This window comes from Balaenoptera borealis (genome assembly GCF_965194805.1).
Source record: "Balaenoptera borealis genome assembly, chromosome: 6".
Lineage (NCBI taxonomy): Eukaryota > Metazoa > Chordata > Mammalia > Artiodactyla > Balaenopteridae > Balaenoptera > Balaenoptera borealis.
Window position 1 is genome coordinate 37,760,963 of NC_138863.1, and position 15,810 is coordinate 37,776,772.

The 15,810-nt window shown below is 37.0% G+C and overlaps 1 protein-coding gene across 1 annotated transcript in view; it reads left to right on the forward strand.

Moving 5' to 3' along the window:
• BOLL (boule homolog, RNA binding protein) overlaps positions 1 to 9,172 on the forward strand; it is a 41,737-nt gene extending 32,565 nt beyond the window's left edge. Inside the window, exon 10 of the mRNA XM_082397483.1 lies at positions 756 to 9,172. Within this exon, the coding sequence (XP_082253609.1) occupies positions 756 to 872 (117 nt within the window). The 3' untranslated portion in view covers positions 873 to 9,172. The remainder of the gene's footprint in view (positions 1 to 755) is intronic.
• The last annotated feature ends 6,638 nt before the right edge of the window (positions 9,173 to 15,810 follow it).

Here is a 15,810-nt window from a genome sequence, read left to right on the forward strand (position 1 = left end):
ACCTATAACTGGAAGTTTGTACCTTTTGACTGTCTTGATTTTAATTAACATGTAGTTCACATTATTTATTAGTGCTGCTTTAGAGCCACATCTACAATAGCTTTTGATTAACTGTATACCTCTACTAGAAGTCCTACAAATATCTCAAATTTTATGTGTTACAAAACTAACTTCTTCTCTCTACCCCCCTCACAATAACATAAACATCAAACTTGCTTTTCTTATATTCCATATTTCACTTAATGGTGCCACCATCTGCTGGAAAAGCCATAAATCTGCTTTTACATGATCTGTTCCCTGCCTGTTACTCTACTACCTCATCTTTCAGCTGTCGTTCGGTGAATAATCTTCCTTCCAGCTGTAGCAAACAACCTATACAGATCTCCCAAATGAGGTGTGTTCTTAGTTGCCTCTCTGCCTTTTCACATACTGTTCCCACCTTCTCTCCTTAATTCTTCAAATTCAAGCATAAACTCCACTAGAAAACTTCCCCTGACCACCTCCCCAACTTTCTAAAGCTACATCAAGTAATTCTTTTCTTTTCTCCCATGCATCCCTATACATGTGTCATAGGACTTAGGGTAATTTTGACTAGTCTGTCTCAGATAAGTCTATAAGTGAATTAAAGATAGAGAATCTGTTTCTCATCTGTGTTTCTCCATTGTGTAGCAAAATGCCTAGTAAATTGTAATGCTGAATAAATATTTTTAATTAATTAATGGAAAACAATATTTTTTTCCTTTGTTTTGTTATAGCATTATTCTGATCATGGAGTTCAAGCAGCATATCACCAGGTTTATGCTCCAAGTGCCATTGCTGTGCCTGCACCTGTGATGCAGCCTGAACCAATTAAAGTAAGAAGTTTGTTTTGATTTTTTTCTGTTATTCTTCAGTCATATTTCAAGTTTTCCAAATTTCTCTTCTGAAAAGAAACAACTTTGGATATTTATATCACATTTGCGATCAGAAGTACAGAATTAGTTAATTATTTCATGTGAAGGAAATACAGTTCTAAACTAGCTATAATTTCTATTAGTTTTGAACAAGTTATAAACCACACATGGTTAAAACTTTGTATTTACTGTAGTAAAATATATATGACTTAAAATCTTCCATTTTTAAGTGTACAGCTAAGTGGTATTAATTACATCCACATTGCTGTGCAACTATCACCACTATCTAGTTCCAAACTTTTTCATCACCCCAAATAGAAACTCTGTACCCATTAAGCAATAACTTTATATTCTTCTCTCTGCAGTCCCTGGTAACTTCTAATCTACTGTCTGTCTCTATGAATTTCCCTAGATACTTCATATACTAAGATTTTTATTATGTTAATGGCATGTAACATTTATGGGGAGATGAAAACAGTTAATGATCTACTCTTCCAGTTTGGGAATTTTGTGCTCATGCACCTTAAATCAGATCCAGGCAAGGAGTGGTAATCTAGTTAGATCCATGTGTGTATTCAATATATAAATATATTAGGGAAATGTGACTACATCTCTAGTAAAGAACCCAAACTGATTAACTATTATGATGGTACTATGAATCTTGCTTGCAGTGTACTCTTTACAATTAAATGATGGAGGTTAGCTATTTCACACTCATATTTTTGCTTCTGACCCAGACCATGTGTTGGAACTCAATACCAGGACAGTCTACTTTAAGGAGCCTCCACAGTCTTTCAGAACTCCTCACCCCTTCACTGCATTTCTTCACTGCTCTTGCCACTGTACTGCAAACATGGACTAAAATCATAATTTTGACCTAATACCAAAGCCTTAAAGTGTTAGTAAATGTTACTTAGAGAGAGCTCATTATAGTATCAAAATCTTCTAAAACAAACTTCTCCTAATGTTAATACTTTCTCCAGATACACTTCTCTAAAAATAGCTGAAATAGCCATGCCATATTAGATAATCAATTGCAGATTATATATATATTATACACACACACATTATATATATATAAACACAAATGATTGAAGTTGTACCTCCTAAATAATTCCAATAGAGGATAGAGTGGTAGTTGGATAGGAGAAATTTCCAAAGAATATTAATGTTAAACATCCTTGATTTAAAGTTTAATTCTTCTAGTTTAAGAGTATACACTTTTCTACATTTTCTTAAATCTGTGAGTAGGAAATTCAGAAATTGTACAGAGAAACTGGTATCTTATTCTTTATCATATAAAAATTATACATATGTTGAATATAAATCATAACAGAGGTATGAATAGACACCTTTCTTTGTGCATATAAGCATAAAACTGGAATCAGAAGTCTGCCTCTTGCATGTCTGGAGAAATGCTGCTAAGAGGAACTTTACCCTTTCTATCCTGATACAGATCTTTGCTCTGCTGTGCCACAGGCTAAAGGCTAACAAAACCACTGACTTGTTTCTATTTGTATTTAATCTGTCTTGTTAAGGCTTATAATAATTCTGGTTTTCACATGGGATACATCCTAGGGAAGATTTTGGTCCTGACAGAGTTAAGATTTCAGGACTAGGGAAGAGTTTAAGAGCTATGAACTGTGGTTAACTAGCTTACTCCAAAGCCCATGTCTCACACAACTGTAATTAGATTTCATCGAATCTGAGCTAGCATGGATTATACAACACACCATTATTTTATGTACCACTATGAAAGAAAAAAACGTTGCCATCAATTGTAAATGTATACTGATTCAGAGTTTTTGAAATATGAAAAGATGTACATCTCAGAATCGATGAAGTTTGGCATGTTTTATTTTTATTCATTTATTTATATTTTTTGGCTGCACTGTGCGGCATGTGGGAACTTAGTTCCTGGACCAGGGATCGAACCCATGCCCCCTGCATTGGAAGCACAGAATCTTAACCACTGGACCACCAGGGAAGTCCCTGCCATGTTTTATTTTTAATTTAGATATGCAGGATTGTAGGAAGCTTGAGTTGAGGGGCAGAAATAAACCCCACAATTCCCCTTTTGTTAGAGATGAGGGGAAAAAAAGAAAATTCAGTTAAATAAACCTTCAAAATCAAAACTGGAACACAGGGCTTTTGTATAGAGTTTTATATTTCCTATTTTATCTTTCAAGGTTGAATGTTCCATGTATTTTATACTCAGATATTTTTCTTTAGGTGATTTGATGGCACTCGATAGAAAATGGTGCCCCACTCAGCAACAGAAACTCCAAAACCAATTCTATAGTTTTCTAAAACTATACAATCTTGTAGACATACTTCACTATACAAATTTTTCTGTGTGGAAAATTATCTACTTTTGTTTATACTGCATTTGTATTATAATATAGAAATATTAATCCACAAATGTTACTAAATCAATAGGAGATGATTGTTTCCTAAAACTTATTAAAGTAGACTAATATTAAAATATTGACATTTGAAACATTAACCTTTTTTTCTTCCTATGCAAATTTTCCCTGGTGTACCAAAAACCTTGGTGACTTAAAATTATAGAAAAGTAGAAATACTCCTTGGAAGAATTTGAGCCTGTTGTTTTTATAAAAAGTGTAAGTCATTTTTAAAACTCTAATTATTATAATTTTAAGGATGTTAAATGTATATATCCAGAAGTAGTGATTTCAGACGTCAAAACTATCTTAAAGCAACAAATCTAATCAATTAAATAGAGACCTTATCCAGAGTTCAGAGCACAAGTCTAACTGCTATAAATGACTGTTTGCCAGAAGCTACTCACTGACGGTAAGCCACAGGCTACTGTATTCTGTCAAATCAAATAATACATTGTAAAGCAGACCGATATAGAAACTATTTATTAGGTTAATATGGTATTAATTAGGGTATCATTCCCTAATTCAGCAGAGTCACATACAGAATTAATTTTAAAGTCAATAAAGCAAAATCACGTAATGTCAAAATTATCCCATTGAACTAGACTATAGGAACAAAAGGAAAATCTTTGTCTATTTGGGCATTTGAAGCTTTTAAGATGAATATCAGATCCCTAGGTAATAAGGGTGTAAGTGGAGAATTGTAAAGTATTTATGTTTCCTTACAGTGTTTTTCCATTTTTGCATTAATTTAAGTGTCTAATAAGTTTATTATTATGAGGATTAATTGAGATACTGGAAAGTGAGTAAATTATAATTTGAAGTTCACCTTTAAGTTAAATGTTCTTTTTATTTAACTCCAATGTATTACTAGCTATCCGTGAAAACATTTGATATTAAGGATAATATTTAACCACTTGCCAGGCTATGAGGAATTTCTTCTAATTAAGGCACTGATTGGGCTTGAATGAAAAACACAACTATTGGCCTGTTAGACCTTACTTGTTGGAAAGACAGAATGATTCAAAAGTAAATTGGAAAGGGATTTGACCTACTACCACTGTCTGTTTTTTTAGCTCAGAGACGCATAATGTGCGTTCACCTAAACATTAGCAACTATCTTACCTTACAGAAAAATTCTACTACTGTCTTCTTCCTAACCATTTCCTCATTTCAGTATCATTAACGCTTCCTATAAAGCAATTAGAGATTAAAATTCCTTCATATCCAGCAGGTCCTCAGGGTTAGAGGAGGACAATTGTAAAGTATTGCATTCTGGAGGGCAGGAATAGGAAAAACCTGTGCTTTGCAGCTCTGAGCATACAAGAGGGTAAAAATTTTCATGGCCTGTGCATAGGTCTAACTATAGATAGCCTCAGAGGGGACAGAGAACAGTAAGGGGAGTCAAGGACTCATGAAACCAATTTTTAGAATTGTCATGGATAGATCTCCATTCAGTGATGAATAAACAGAAAAGTACACACTGCATGGGTCCCACGCAAAATTTTTCGCATATGGCACTACATTGAAGATAAGGATAAATAGTATATATATATATATATATATATATATATATATATATAAGTATAAGAACATATATAAGAGGAAATTAAATAAATTTAAAAAAATATATCCCATGTTCCTGGAAATTACAAACTAAAAAACAGGAAAGATAAAATGGTTGTTAGCCAGTATAAGAAAATACTGTATGAAACTATTAATATGATGGAAAGAATTAAATTTGTCTTTACTGCATGCTTGATACCACTGAGAAAAAGTTGGCTGGCCCTCTGAAATACCTACAGTGAAGCTCATTGATAAACCCATCATTCACAAAGGACTTCCCATTAGGATTTCAGTCTGCCCTATTAAATATGGATGTGCAGTCACATTAGAAGAAAGCCTTCAGAATGAGAGACCAAAACAAACAGATAAAAAAAGAAATTCAGAAGAAACATATAATTCAGGGAGCAGAAAAAAATCAAAGAAACTATAATTAATATCCTCTCAGAGATAAGAGAAAATTTATGAGAAGTGGTCCATGCATAGTCATCCCAGAAAACACTTTACTTTTTCTCAAACATCTTAGTCCTTTTAATTTTTTTCAGCTTTGTATTTTGAAATGATTTCAGATTTACAGAAAAGTCATAGAAATAATAGTTTCTATATATCCTTCACTCTATTGTTCTTTGACTGGAGGGCACTGGTACAGGAAATGAACAATAATACAATTCTCTTAACTATATACCTTCTTCAGATTTCACTAGTTTTACCACTAATTTGATAGCTGAAATAAATTACATGTGAAAGGGTTAGACATTATAGGCAAAAGATTTTAGAAAATAGATTTTTAAAAGACAGAGGTGAATAATAATAGAGAAAAAGATAAAATCAGAAGATTAATTCAAGAAGTCAAATATTAATTCTGGAAAAAGACATAGAGAAAATGGTTTGGGGGAAATTAGCAAAAAATTAATACAAGAAAATTCCCTAGGAAGTTAATGACAGGAGTGTCTAGATTAAAAGGGTCCAGAGGGAGATCATAATGGTGGAGTAAGAGGATGCAGGCAGAGCTCACCTCCCGCCACGAACACATCAAAAATATATCTACACGTGGAGCAATTCTCACTGAAAACAAACTGGAAGTCGTCTGGCAGAAAGACTCTTATACAACCAAGGTTGTCAGAAAGATCCAAGATCCAGATGGAATTGGGTAGGAAGGGAAGAGAAATGATCAGGTCGGGAGGGAACAGGGAAGAGGAAGGGATTACACAGGCTCAGAGGGATTACACAGGCTCACTCCCTGGGGAGTGAGAGGTTCAATCCACATTTCAGGTATCCCCAGCCTGGGGGTCTGACACTGAGAGGACAAGTTGCCTTAGCAGGTTTGAAAACCAGAAGGACTGACAGCAGGGCTGTAAGAAACCTAGACTCCACTTGTGAAGATCACACACACCACCGAAACAAGGCAGAGGAAGCAGATAGAAACTGCCTGGGACTCTGGCCAGTTTCCTGCCACCACCCCGGTGTACACCCCGGCCCGAGACAAACACCAACTCCAGTCCCACTTGCTCTGCAGTACAGCTTCACACTGGCGCATAGGCTGCCATGGCCAAGGGGAGTGCACAGTTCTGGGGGATGGAGCCAGCTCAAACACAGAAAAGCATCTGAATAGGGCAAGGGTGGCCATTTCTGGCACTATTGGAGGCAGTGGATTGGGAGTGGTCCAGAACTCTCACTGGTGCTGGGACTGCCACAGCCCACACCCCAACCCACACTGGGCACTCCAGCCCCACCTACTCTGTGGTGCAGCTCCATTCCAGGCAAGGGCTACTGCAGCCGAGGGGAGTGCACAGTTGTGGGGAACAGAGCCAGCTCAGACCTGACACAGCATCTAAACAGGGCAAGGGCAGCCATTGCTGGCACCAGCAGAGTCAGCGGATTGGGAGCAGTCTGGAATGCAGACTGCTGCCAGGACCACCACAGCCTGCACCCCAACCCATGCCAAAAGCCTGTTCTAGCCCCTCTTGTTCCAGTACTGCTGCCTTTTTGGGCAAGGGTGACAGTGCTGGGAGGAGGGAGAACACAATTAGAGGGAAGGGAGCCAGTTCTGACTTGACCCTCAGGACTTCTGCTTCAGGAACTTGGGACCTGACCCTTCCTTCAATAGGGTAGTGTTGGCCACTGAGCAGTGGAGAATCCCTGGCTCACACCTGGCTCTGGCTCTGTCCCCTCCATGTCCAGGCCCACCTCTTATCAAGGTGATAGCTGCCAGCATACCCTGGGGAAAGACATAACTCATGATCATATCAGACCCAGCTTTCCCACCAAAGCCACTGGGCACGAACAGACTGTACAGGGACAGTCCCACGTAAGGACACCCCTTCAAAACCAGGATAGGTAACTGATTGAGCTAATTTCATAGAAACGGAGAAATTTAAGCAGAAAGAGAAGAAAGAGCAGTTTGTTTCAAATGAAAGAATAAGAGAAAAACCCTGAAAAAACAACTAATGAAACAGAATAAATAATTTACCAGATAAAGAGTTCAGGCGTTAGTAATAAGAATGCTAACTGAATTAGGGAAAAGAATTGATTAACACAGTGAAAATTTTAACAAAGAACTAGAAAATATGAAAAAGAATCAGTACAGAAGAATATGATAACTGAAATGAAAAGAAACTAGAAGGAATTAACCGCAGACCAGGTGATGCATATGTGATCTGGAAGGTAGAATAATGGAAACCACCCAATTAGAACAGCAGAAAGAAAAACAAATTTAAAAAATGAGAACAGTTTAAGGGACCTCTAGGACAACATCAAGTGTGAAAACATTCATATTATAGGGAGAAGAGAGAGAGAAAGGGGTTGAAAATGTATTTCATGAAATTATGGCTGAAAACTTACCAAACCTAAAGAAGAAAAGAGATATCCAGGTACAGGAACCACAGAGGGTCCCAAACAAGATGAACCCAAACACACCCACACCAAGACATATCATAAATAAAATGGCAAAAATTAAAGATAATGAGAGGATTCTGAAGGCAGCAAGAGAAAAAGAGTCAGTTCAAGGGAACCCCCATAAGGCTATCAGCTGATTTCTCTGCAGAAACTTTGCAGGACAGAAGAGAGTGGCGTAATATATTCAAAGTCCTGAAAGGGAAAAACCTGCAACCTAGGACACCCTACCAAGCAAGATTATCATTTAGAATAAAAGAAGAAATACAGAATTTTTCAGACAAGCAAAAACTAAAAGAATTCAGCAATACTAAACCTACCCTAAAAGAAATGTTAAAGGGTCTTCTCTAAGTGAAGAAGAAAAGGCCACAAGAAGTAAGAATCTGTAGGAAAGGAAAAATACCACTAGTAAAGGCAAATACATAGTAAAGACTGTGAAGCAACCACTTAAATAAGCTAGTCCTAAGATTAAAAGATAAAGAATTGTAAAACCAACTATAATTACATTAGACAGTGAAATGATAAACATGAAGGTGTAAAATATGACATCAAAAACACAAAACATAGAGGAGGGGAGTAAAAAAATTTACGTATTTCCGAATGTTTGAACTTAAATGACTACCAGTTTTAAAGAAGTAGATATAGTTAAAGGTCTACATATATAAACCCATGGCAACCACAAATCAAAACCCTACAATAGATACACAAAAACTAGAGAGAAAGGGACACAAGCATAGCACTAAAAAATATCATCAACCACAAGGGTAGAAACTAAAAGAAGAAGAAAACAAGAAGAAATACAAAAACAACCAGAAAACAAGTAACAAAATGGCAATAAACACATACCTATCAATAATCACTTTAAATGTCAATCAATTAAATGCTCCAATCAAAAGACATCGAGTGGCTGAATGGAAAAAAAAACCCATCTATTACAAGAGACTCACTTCAGAGCTAAAGACACATAGACTGAAAGTTAGAGTATGAAGGAAATATATTTCATGCAAATGGAAATGACAAGAAAGCTGGGGTAGCAATACTCATATCAGACAAAAGAAACTTTAAAACAAAAGCCATAAAGAAAAAAAAAGGGCATTATATAATGATAAAGAAATCAATACAGGGGCTTCCCTGGTGGTGCAGTGGTTGAGAATCTGCCTGCTAATGCAGGGAACACGGGTTCGAGCCCTGGTCTGGGAAGATCCCACATGCCGCAGAGCAACTAGGCCTGTGAGCCACAACTACTGAGCCTGCACATCTGGAGCCTGTGCTCCGCAACAAGAGAGGCCACAGTAGTGAGAGGCCCGCGCACCACGATGAAGAGTGGCCCCTGCTTGCCGCAACTAGAGGAAGCCCTCGCACAGAAACGAAGACCCAACACAGCCAAATAAATAAATAAATAAATAAATAATAATTAAAGGTGCTAATAATTTAAAAAAAAAGAAAATTAAAAAAAAATCAATACAAGAAGAGGATTTTATACTTGTTAATATATACGCACCCAATATAAGAGCACTTAAGTATATTAAGCAAATACTAACAGACATAAAGGAAGAAATTGGCAATAATACAAAAATAGTAGGAACTTTTAATACCCCACTGAAATGAATGGACAGATCATCCAGACAGGAAATCAATAAGGCAACAGAGGTCCTAAATTACACAGTAGACCAGTTGGACTTAATTAAGATCTATGGTATACTACCACCAAAAAAACCAGAATACATATTTTTTTTCAAGCATGCATGGAATGTTCTCTATAATAAACCACATACGAGGTCACAAAACAAACCTCAGCAAATTTAAGAGGATAGAAATTATTTCAGGCATCTTTTCTGACCACAATGGTATGAAACTAGAAATCAACTACAGAAAGAAAAACAGGAAAAGAACAAACACATGGAGACTAAACAACATGCTACTAAAAAAAACCTATGGGCCAATGATGAAATGAGAGAAGAAAATCAGAAAATACCTTGAGACAAACGAAAATGAAAACACAATTTTCCAAAATCCATGGGATACAGCAAAAGCAGTTCTAAGAGGGAAGTTCATAGTGATATAGGACTTCCTCAAGAAACAAGAAAAATCTCAAACAACCTAACCTATCACCTAAAAGAACTAGAAAGAGAAGAACAAACAAAACCCAAAGTCAGCAGAAGGAAGGAAATAATAAAGATCAGAGAGGAAATAAATAAAATAGAGATTAAAAAAATAGAGAAGAGTAATAAAACCAAGAGCTGGTTTTTTCAAAAGATAATCAAAGTCAACAAGAAGAAAAGAGAGAGAGCCCAAATAAAATAAGAAATAAAACAGGAGAAATAGCAACCAATACCACAGGGAAAAAAAAAAATCATAAGTGAATACTATGAACAATTAGATGCCAACTGATTGGACAACCTAGAAGAAATGGTCAAGTTTCCAGAAACATACAGCCTGCCAAGACTGAGTCAAGAAGAAACAGATAATTTGAACAGGCCGATATCTAGAAGTGAAATAGAATCTATAATTTTAAAAACTCCCTGCAAACAAAAGTCCAGGATGGGACAGCTTCACTGGGGAGTTCTACCAAAACATACCAAGAAGAATATATACCTATCCTTCTCAAACTATTTTTAAAAACTGAAGAGGAGGGAACACTCCCAAATTCATTCTATTAAGGCCACCATCACCCTGATACCAAAACCAAAGACACTACAAAAAAAGAAAATTACAGATTACAGAAGCAAAAATTACATATTTGCTTCTAAATATAGAAGCAAAAATCCTCAACAAAATCTTAGCAAACTGAGTCCAACAATATATAAAAAGGATCATATACCTTGATCAAGTGGAATTCATTCCAGGGTCACAAGGATGGTTTAACATATGCACATCAATCAGTGTGATACACCACATGAACAAAAGGAAAGACAAAAACCACATGATCATCTCAATAGACAGAGAAAAAGCATTTGACAAATTTAACATCCATCCATGATAAAACTGTCACCAAAGGGGTTATAGAGGGAACATATCTCAACATAGCGACACTATAATAGCCAAGACATGGAAACAACCGAAGTGTCCATCAACAGATGAATGGATAAAGAAAATGTGGGGTATATATATATATATATATATATATATATAATATATAAATATAAATAATATATATAATGGAATATTAGCCATAAAAAAGAATGAAATAATGCTATTTGCAGCAACATGGATAGACCTAGAGATTATCATACTAAGTTAAGTCAGACAAATACATATCACTTATATGTGGAATCTAACAAACAGTACAAATGAACTTATTTACAAAACAGAATTAGAGTCACAGACACAGAAAACAAACTTATGGTTACCAAAGGGGAATTGGGGGAGGGATAAATTAGGAGTTTGAGATTAGCAGATACAAACTACTGTATATAAAATAGATAAACAAGGTCCTACTGTATGGCACAAGGAACTATATTCAATAACCTGTAATGAACCATAATGGAAAAGAATATGGAAAGAATATATATGTATGACTGAATCACTTTGCTGTATACCAGAAACTGACACAACATTGTGTATCAACTATACTTCCATTTTTTTTAAGTTATAAAATTATGTGGGACCTAATGGGACCTAATCAAACTTAAAAGCTTTTGCATAGCAAAGGAAACCATCAACAAAATGAAAAATACAACCTGTGGAATGGGAAAAAAATATTTGCAAATAATGCAACCAACAAGGGCTTAATTTCCAAAATATACAAACAACTAATACAACTCAATATCAAAAAAAATAAATTAATTAAAAAATGGGCAGAAGACCTAAATAGACATTTCTCCAAGGAAGACATATAGATGGCCAACAAGCACATGAAAAGACACTCAACACAGCTAATTATTAGAGAAGTACAAATCAAAACCACAATGAGGGACTTCCCTGGTATCCAGTGGTTAAGAATCTACCTTCCAATGCAGGGGACACGGGTTTGATCCCTGGTTGGGGAAATAAGATCCCACATGCTGCAGGGCAACTAAGCCCACACACTGCAACCACTGAGCCCCCACACTCTAGAGCCTGTTTGCCACAACTAGAGAGCCACGTGCTGCAAGTACTGAGCCCCCACCCCACAACTAGACAGCCCACATGCTGCAACTACTGAGCCCGCACACTCTAGAGCCTGCGCGCCACAGCTAGAGAAAGAAGCCCGCATGCCACAACAAAGAGCCTGCGCGCTTCAACAAAAGATCCCGCGTGCTGCAACGAAGATCCTGCATGCCGCAACTAAGACCCAATGCAGCCAAATAAATAAATAAATATTGGGCTTCCCTGGTGGCGCAGTGGTTGAGAATCTGCCTGCTAATGCAGGGGACACGGGTTCGAGCCCTGGTCTGGGAAGATCCCACATGCCGCGGAGCAACTGGGCCCGTGAGCCACAACTGCTGAGCCGGCGCGTCTGAAGCCTGTGCTCCGCAACGGGAGAAGCCGCGACAGTGAGAGGCCCGCGCACCGCGATGAAGAGTGACCCACGCCTGCCGCAACTAGAGAAAGCCCTAGCACAGAAACGAAGACCCAACATAGCAATCAATCAATCAATAAATAAATCTTTAAAAAAATAAAATAAATAAATAAATAAATAAATAAATATTTTTTTAAAAAAACACACAATGAGGTGTCACCTCATACCTGTCAGAATGGCTATCATCAAAAAGTCTACAATTAATAAATGCTAGAAAGAGTGTAGAAGAAAGGGAGCCCCCCTACACTGTGGGAATATAAATTGGTGCAGCCACTATGGAAAACAGTATGAAGTTTCCTTAGAAAACCAAAATAGACCTATCATACAATCCAGCAGTTCCACTCCTGGGTATATATCTGGAAAAAGTGAAAACTCTAATTGGAAAAGATACATACCCCAGTGTTCATAGCAGCCAAGATATGAAAACAACCCAAGTGCCCATCAGCAGATGTTCCACTTAAGAAGATGTGGTATATACAGTGGAATATTACTCAGCCATAAAAAAAAATGAAATATTGCCATTTGCAACAACATGGATGGGCCTAGAGAACATTATACTTAGTGAAGTAAGTCAGAAAAAGGCAAATATTATATGATATCACTTATATGTGGAATCTAAAAAGTAATACAAATGAATGTACATACAAATCAGAAACAGACTCACAGACATAGAAAACAAACTTACAGTTACCAAAGGGGAGGTGAGGGAGGGACAAATTAGGAGTTTGGAATTAACAGATACAAATCAATGTATATAAAATAGATAAGCAGCAAGGATTTACTCTATCATACAGGGAATTATATTCAATATCTTCTAATAACCTATAAAGGGATGTAATCTGCAAAAAAAAAAACAAAACTGAATCACTATTCTGTATACCTGAAACTAACACAATATTGTAAATCAACTATACTTCAATAAAAATAAAATACCTAGGAATAAACCTAACCAAGGAGGTCAAATACCTATACTCTGAAAACTATAAAACATTAAAGCAACTACAACGAATAATCCTAAAATTGATATGAAACCACATAAGACCCCAAATAGCCAAAGCAGTCTTAAGAAAAAAGAACAAAGCTAGAGGTATCACACTCCCTGACTTTACACTACAAAGCTACAGTATTCAAAACTATGGTACTGGCACAAAAACAGACACATAGAACAATGGAATAGAATAGAGAGCCCAGAAATAAACCTACACACTTATGGTCAATCTATGAAAAAGGAGGCAAGAGCATACAATGGAGAAAAGACACTCTCTTCGATATGTGGTGCTGGGAAAACTGAACAGCTACATGTAAAGAAAAATTAGAACATTTTCTCATACCACATACAAAAATAAACCCAAAGTGGATTAAATACCTAAATGCAAGACCAGAAACCATAAATCTCCTAGAAGAAAACATAGGCAGAACACTCTTTGACATGAATTTTAGCAATATTTTTTGGGTCTGTCTCCTAAGGCAAAGGAAATAAAAGCAAAAATAAACAAATGGGACCTAATTAAACTTAAAAGCTTTTGCACAGTAATGGAAACCATCAACAAAATGAAAAGACAACCCACTGAATGGGAGAAAATATTTGCAATTGATACGACCAATAAGGGGTTAATATTAAAAATAAATAACTCATACAACTTAATACCAAAAAAACCCCAAACAACCCAATTAAAAAATGGGCAGAAGACCTGAATAGACATTTTTCCAAAAAAGAGATACAGATGGCCAATAGGCACATGAAACATGCTCAACATCGCTAATCATCAGAGACATGCAAATGAAAACCACAATGAGATAACAACTCATGCCTGTCAGAAAAGCTATCATCAAAAAGACAACAGGGACTTCCCTGGTGGTGCATTGGTTAAGAATCCACCTGCCAATGCACGGGACATGGGTTCAATCCCTGGTCCGGGAAGATCTCACGTGCCACAGAGCAACTAAGCCCATGTGCCACAACTATTGAGCCTGTGCTCTAGAGCCCACACGCCACAACTACTAAAGCCCGTGCACTCTAGGGCCCACATGCTGCAACTACTGAGCCCGTGTGCTGCAATTACTGAAGTCCACGCGCCTAGAGCCCGTGCTTCGCAACAAGAGAAGCCACCACAATGAGAAGCCCACGCACTGCATTGAAGAGTAGCCCCCGGTTGCTGCAACTAGAGAAAGCCCACATGCAACAACAAAGACCCAATGCAGCCAAAAAAAAAAAAGACAACAAATAAGTGTTGGCAAGGATGTAGAGAAAAGGGAACCCTCATGCACTGCTGGTGGGAATGTAAACTGGTACAGCCACTGTGGAGAACAGTATGTTTTCCAAAAGGAGGTTCCTCAAAAAATAAAAACAAAACTGCCATACAACCCAGCAATTCCACTCTTAGGTATATATCAGAAGAAAATGAAAACACTAATTTGGGAAGGTACATGCACCCCAGTGTTCATAGTAGCATTATTTACAGTAGCCAATATATGCAAGCAACCTAAGTGTCCACTGACAGATAAATGAATAAAGAAGATGTGGTGTATTACATATATATATTTATTTATTTATTTATTTATTTATTTATTTATTTATTTATTTATTTTATTTATATTTATATATATTTATACACACAATGGAATATTACTCAGCCATAAAAAAGAATGAAATTCTGCCATTTGCTATAACATGGATGGCCCTAGAGGGTATTATGCTTAGTGAAATAAGTCACACAAAGACAATTATTGTGTGTTATCACTTATACGTCGAGTCTAAAAAAATAAACATACCAATGGCATTTCTCACAGAACTCGAACAAAAGATTTTACAATTTGTATGGAAGCACAAAAGACCCCGAATAGCCAAAGCAATCTGGAGAAAGAAAAACGGAGCTGGAGGAATCAGGCTCCCTGACTTCAGACTGTACTACAAAGCTACAGTAATCAAGACAGTATGGTACTGGCGCAAAAACAGAAATATAGATCAATGGAACAGGATAGAAAGCCCAGAAATAAACCTATACACCTATGGTCACCTAATCTATGACAAAGGAGGTAAGAATATACAATGGAGAAAAGACAGTCTCTTCAATAAATGGTGCTGGGGAAACTGTATAGCTACATGTAAAAGGATGAAATTAGGGACTCCCCTTGTGGTGCAGTGGTTAAGAATCCGCCTGCCAATGCAGGGGACACAGGTTCGAGCCCTGGTCCGGGAAGATCCCACATGCAGCGGAGCAACTAAGCCTGTGCGCCACAACTACTGAGCCTGTGCTCTAGAGCCTGCAAGCCACAACTACTGAAGCCTGCGTGCCTAGAGCCTGTGCTCTGCAACAAGAGAAGCCACAATGAGAAGCCTGCGCACCACAACGAAGAGTAGCCCCCACTCGCCGCAACTAGAGAAAGCCCACACGTGGCAATGAAGACCCAATGCAGCCAAAAATAAAATTTAAAAAAAAAGAATGAAATTAGAACACTCCCTAACACTGTATACAAAAATAAACTCAAAATGGATTAAAGACCTAAATGTAAGGCCAGGCACTATAAAACTCATACAGGAAAACACAGACAGAAC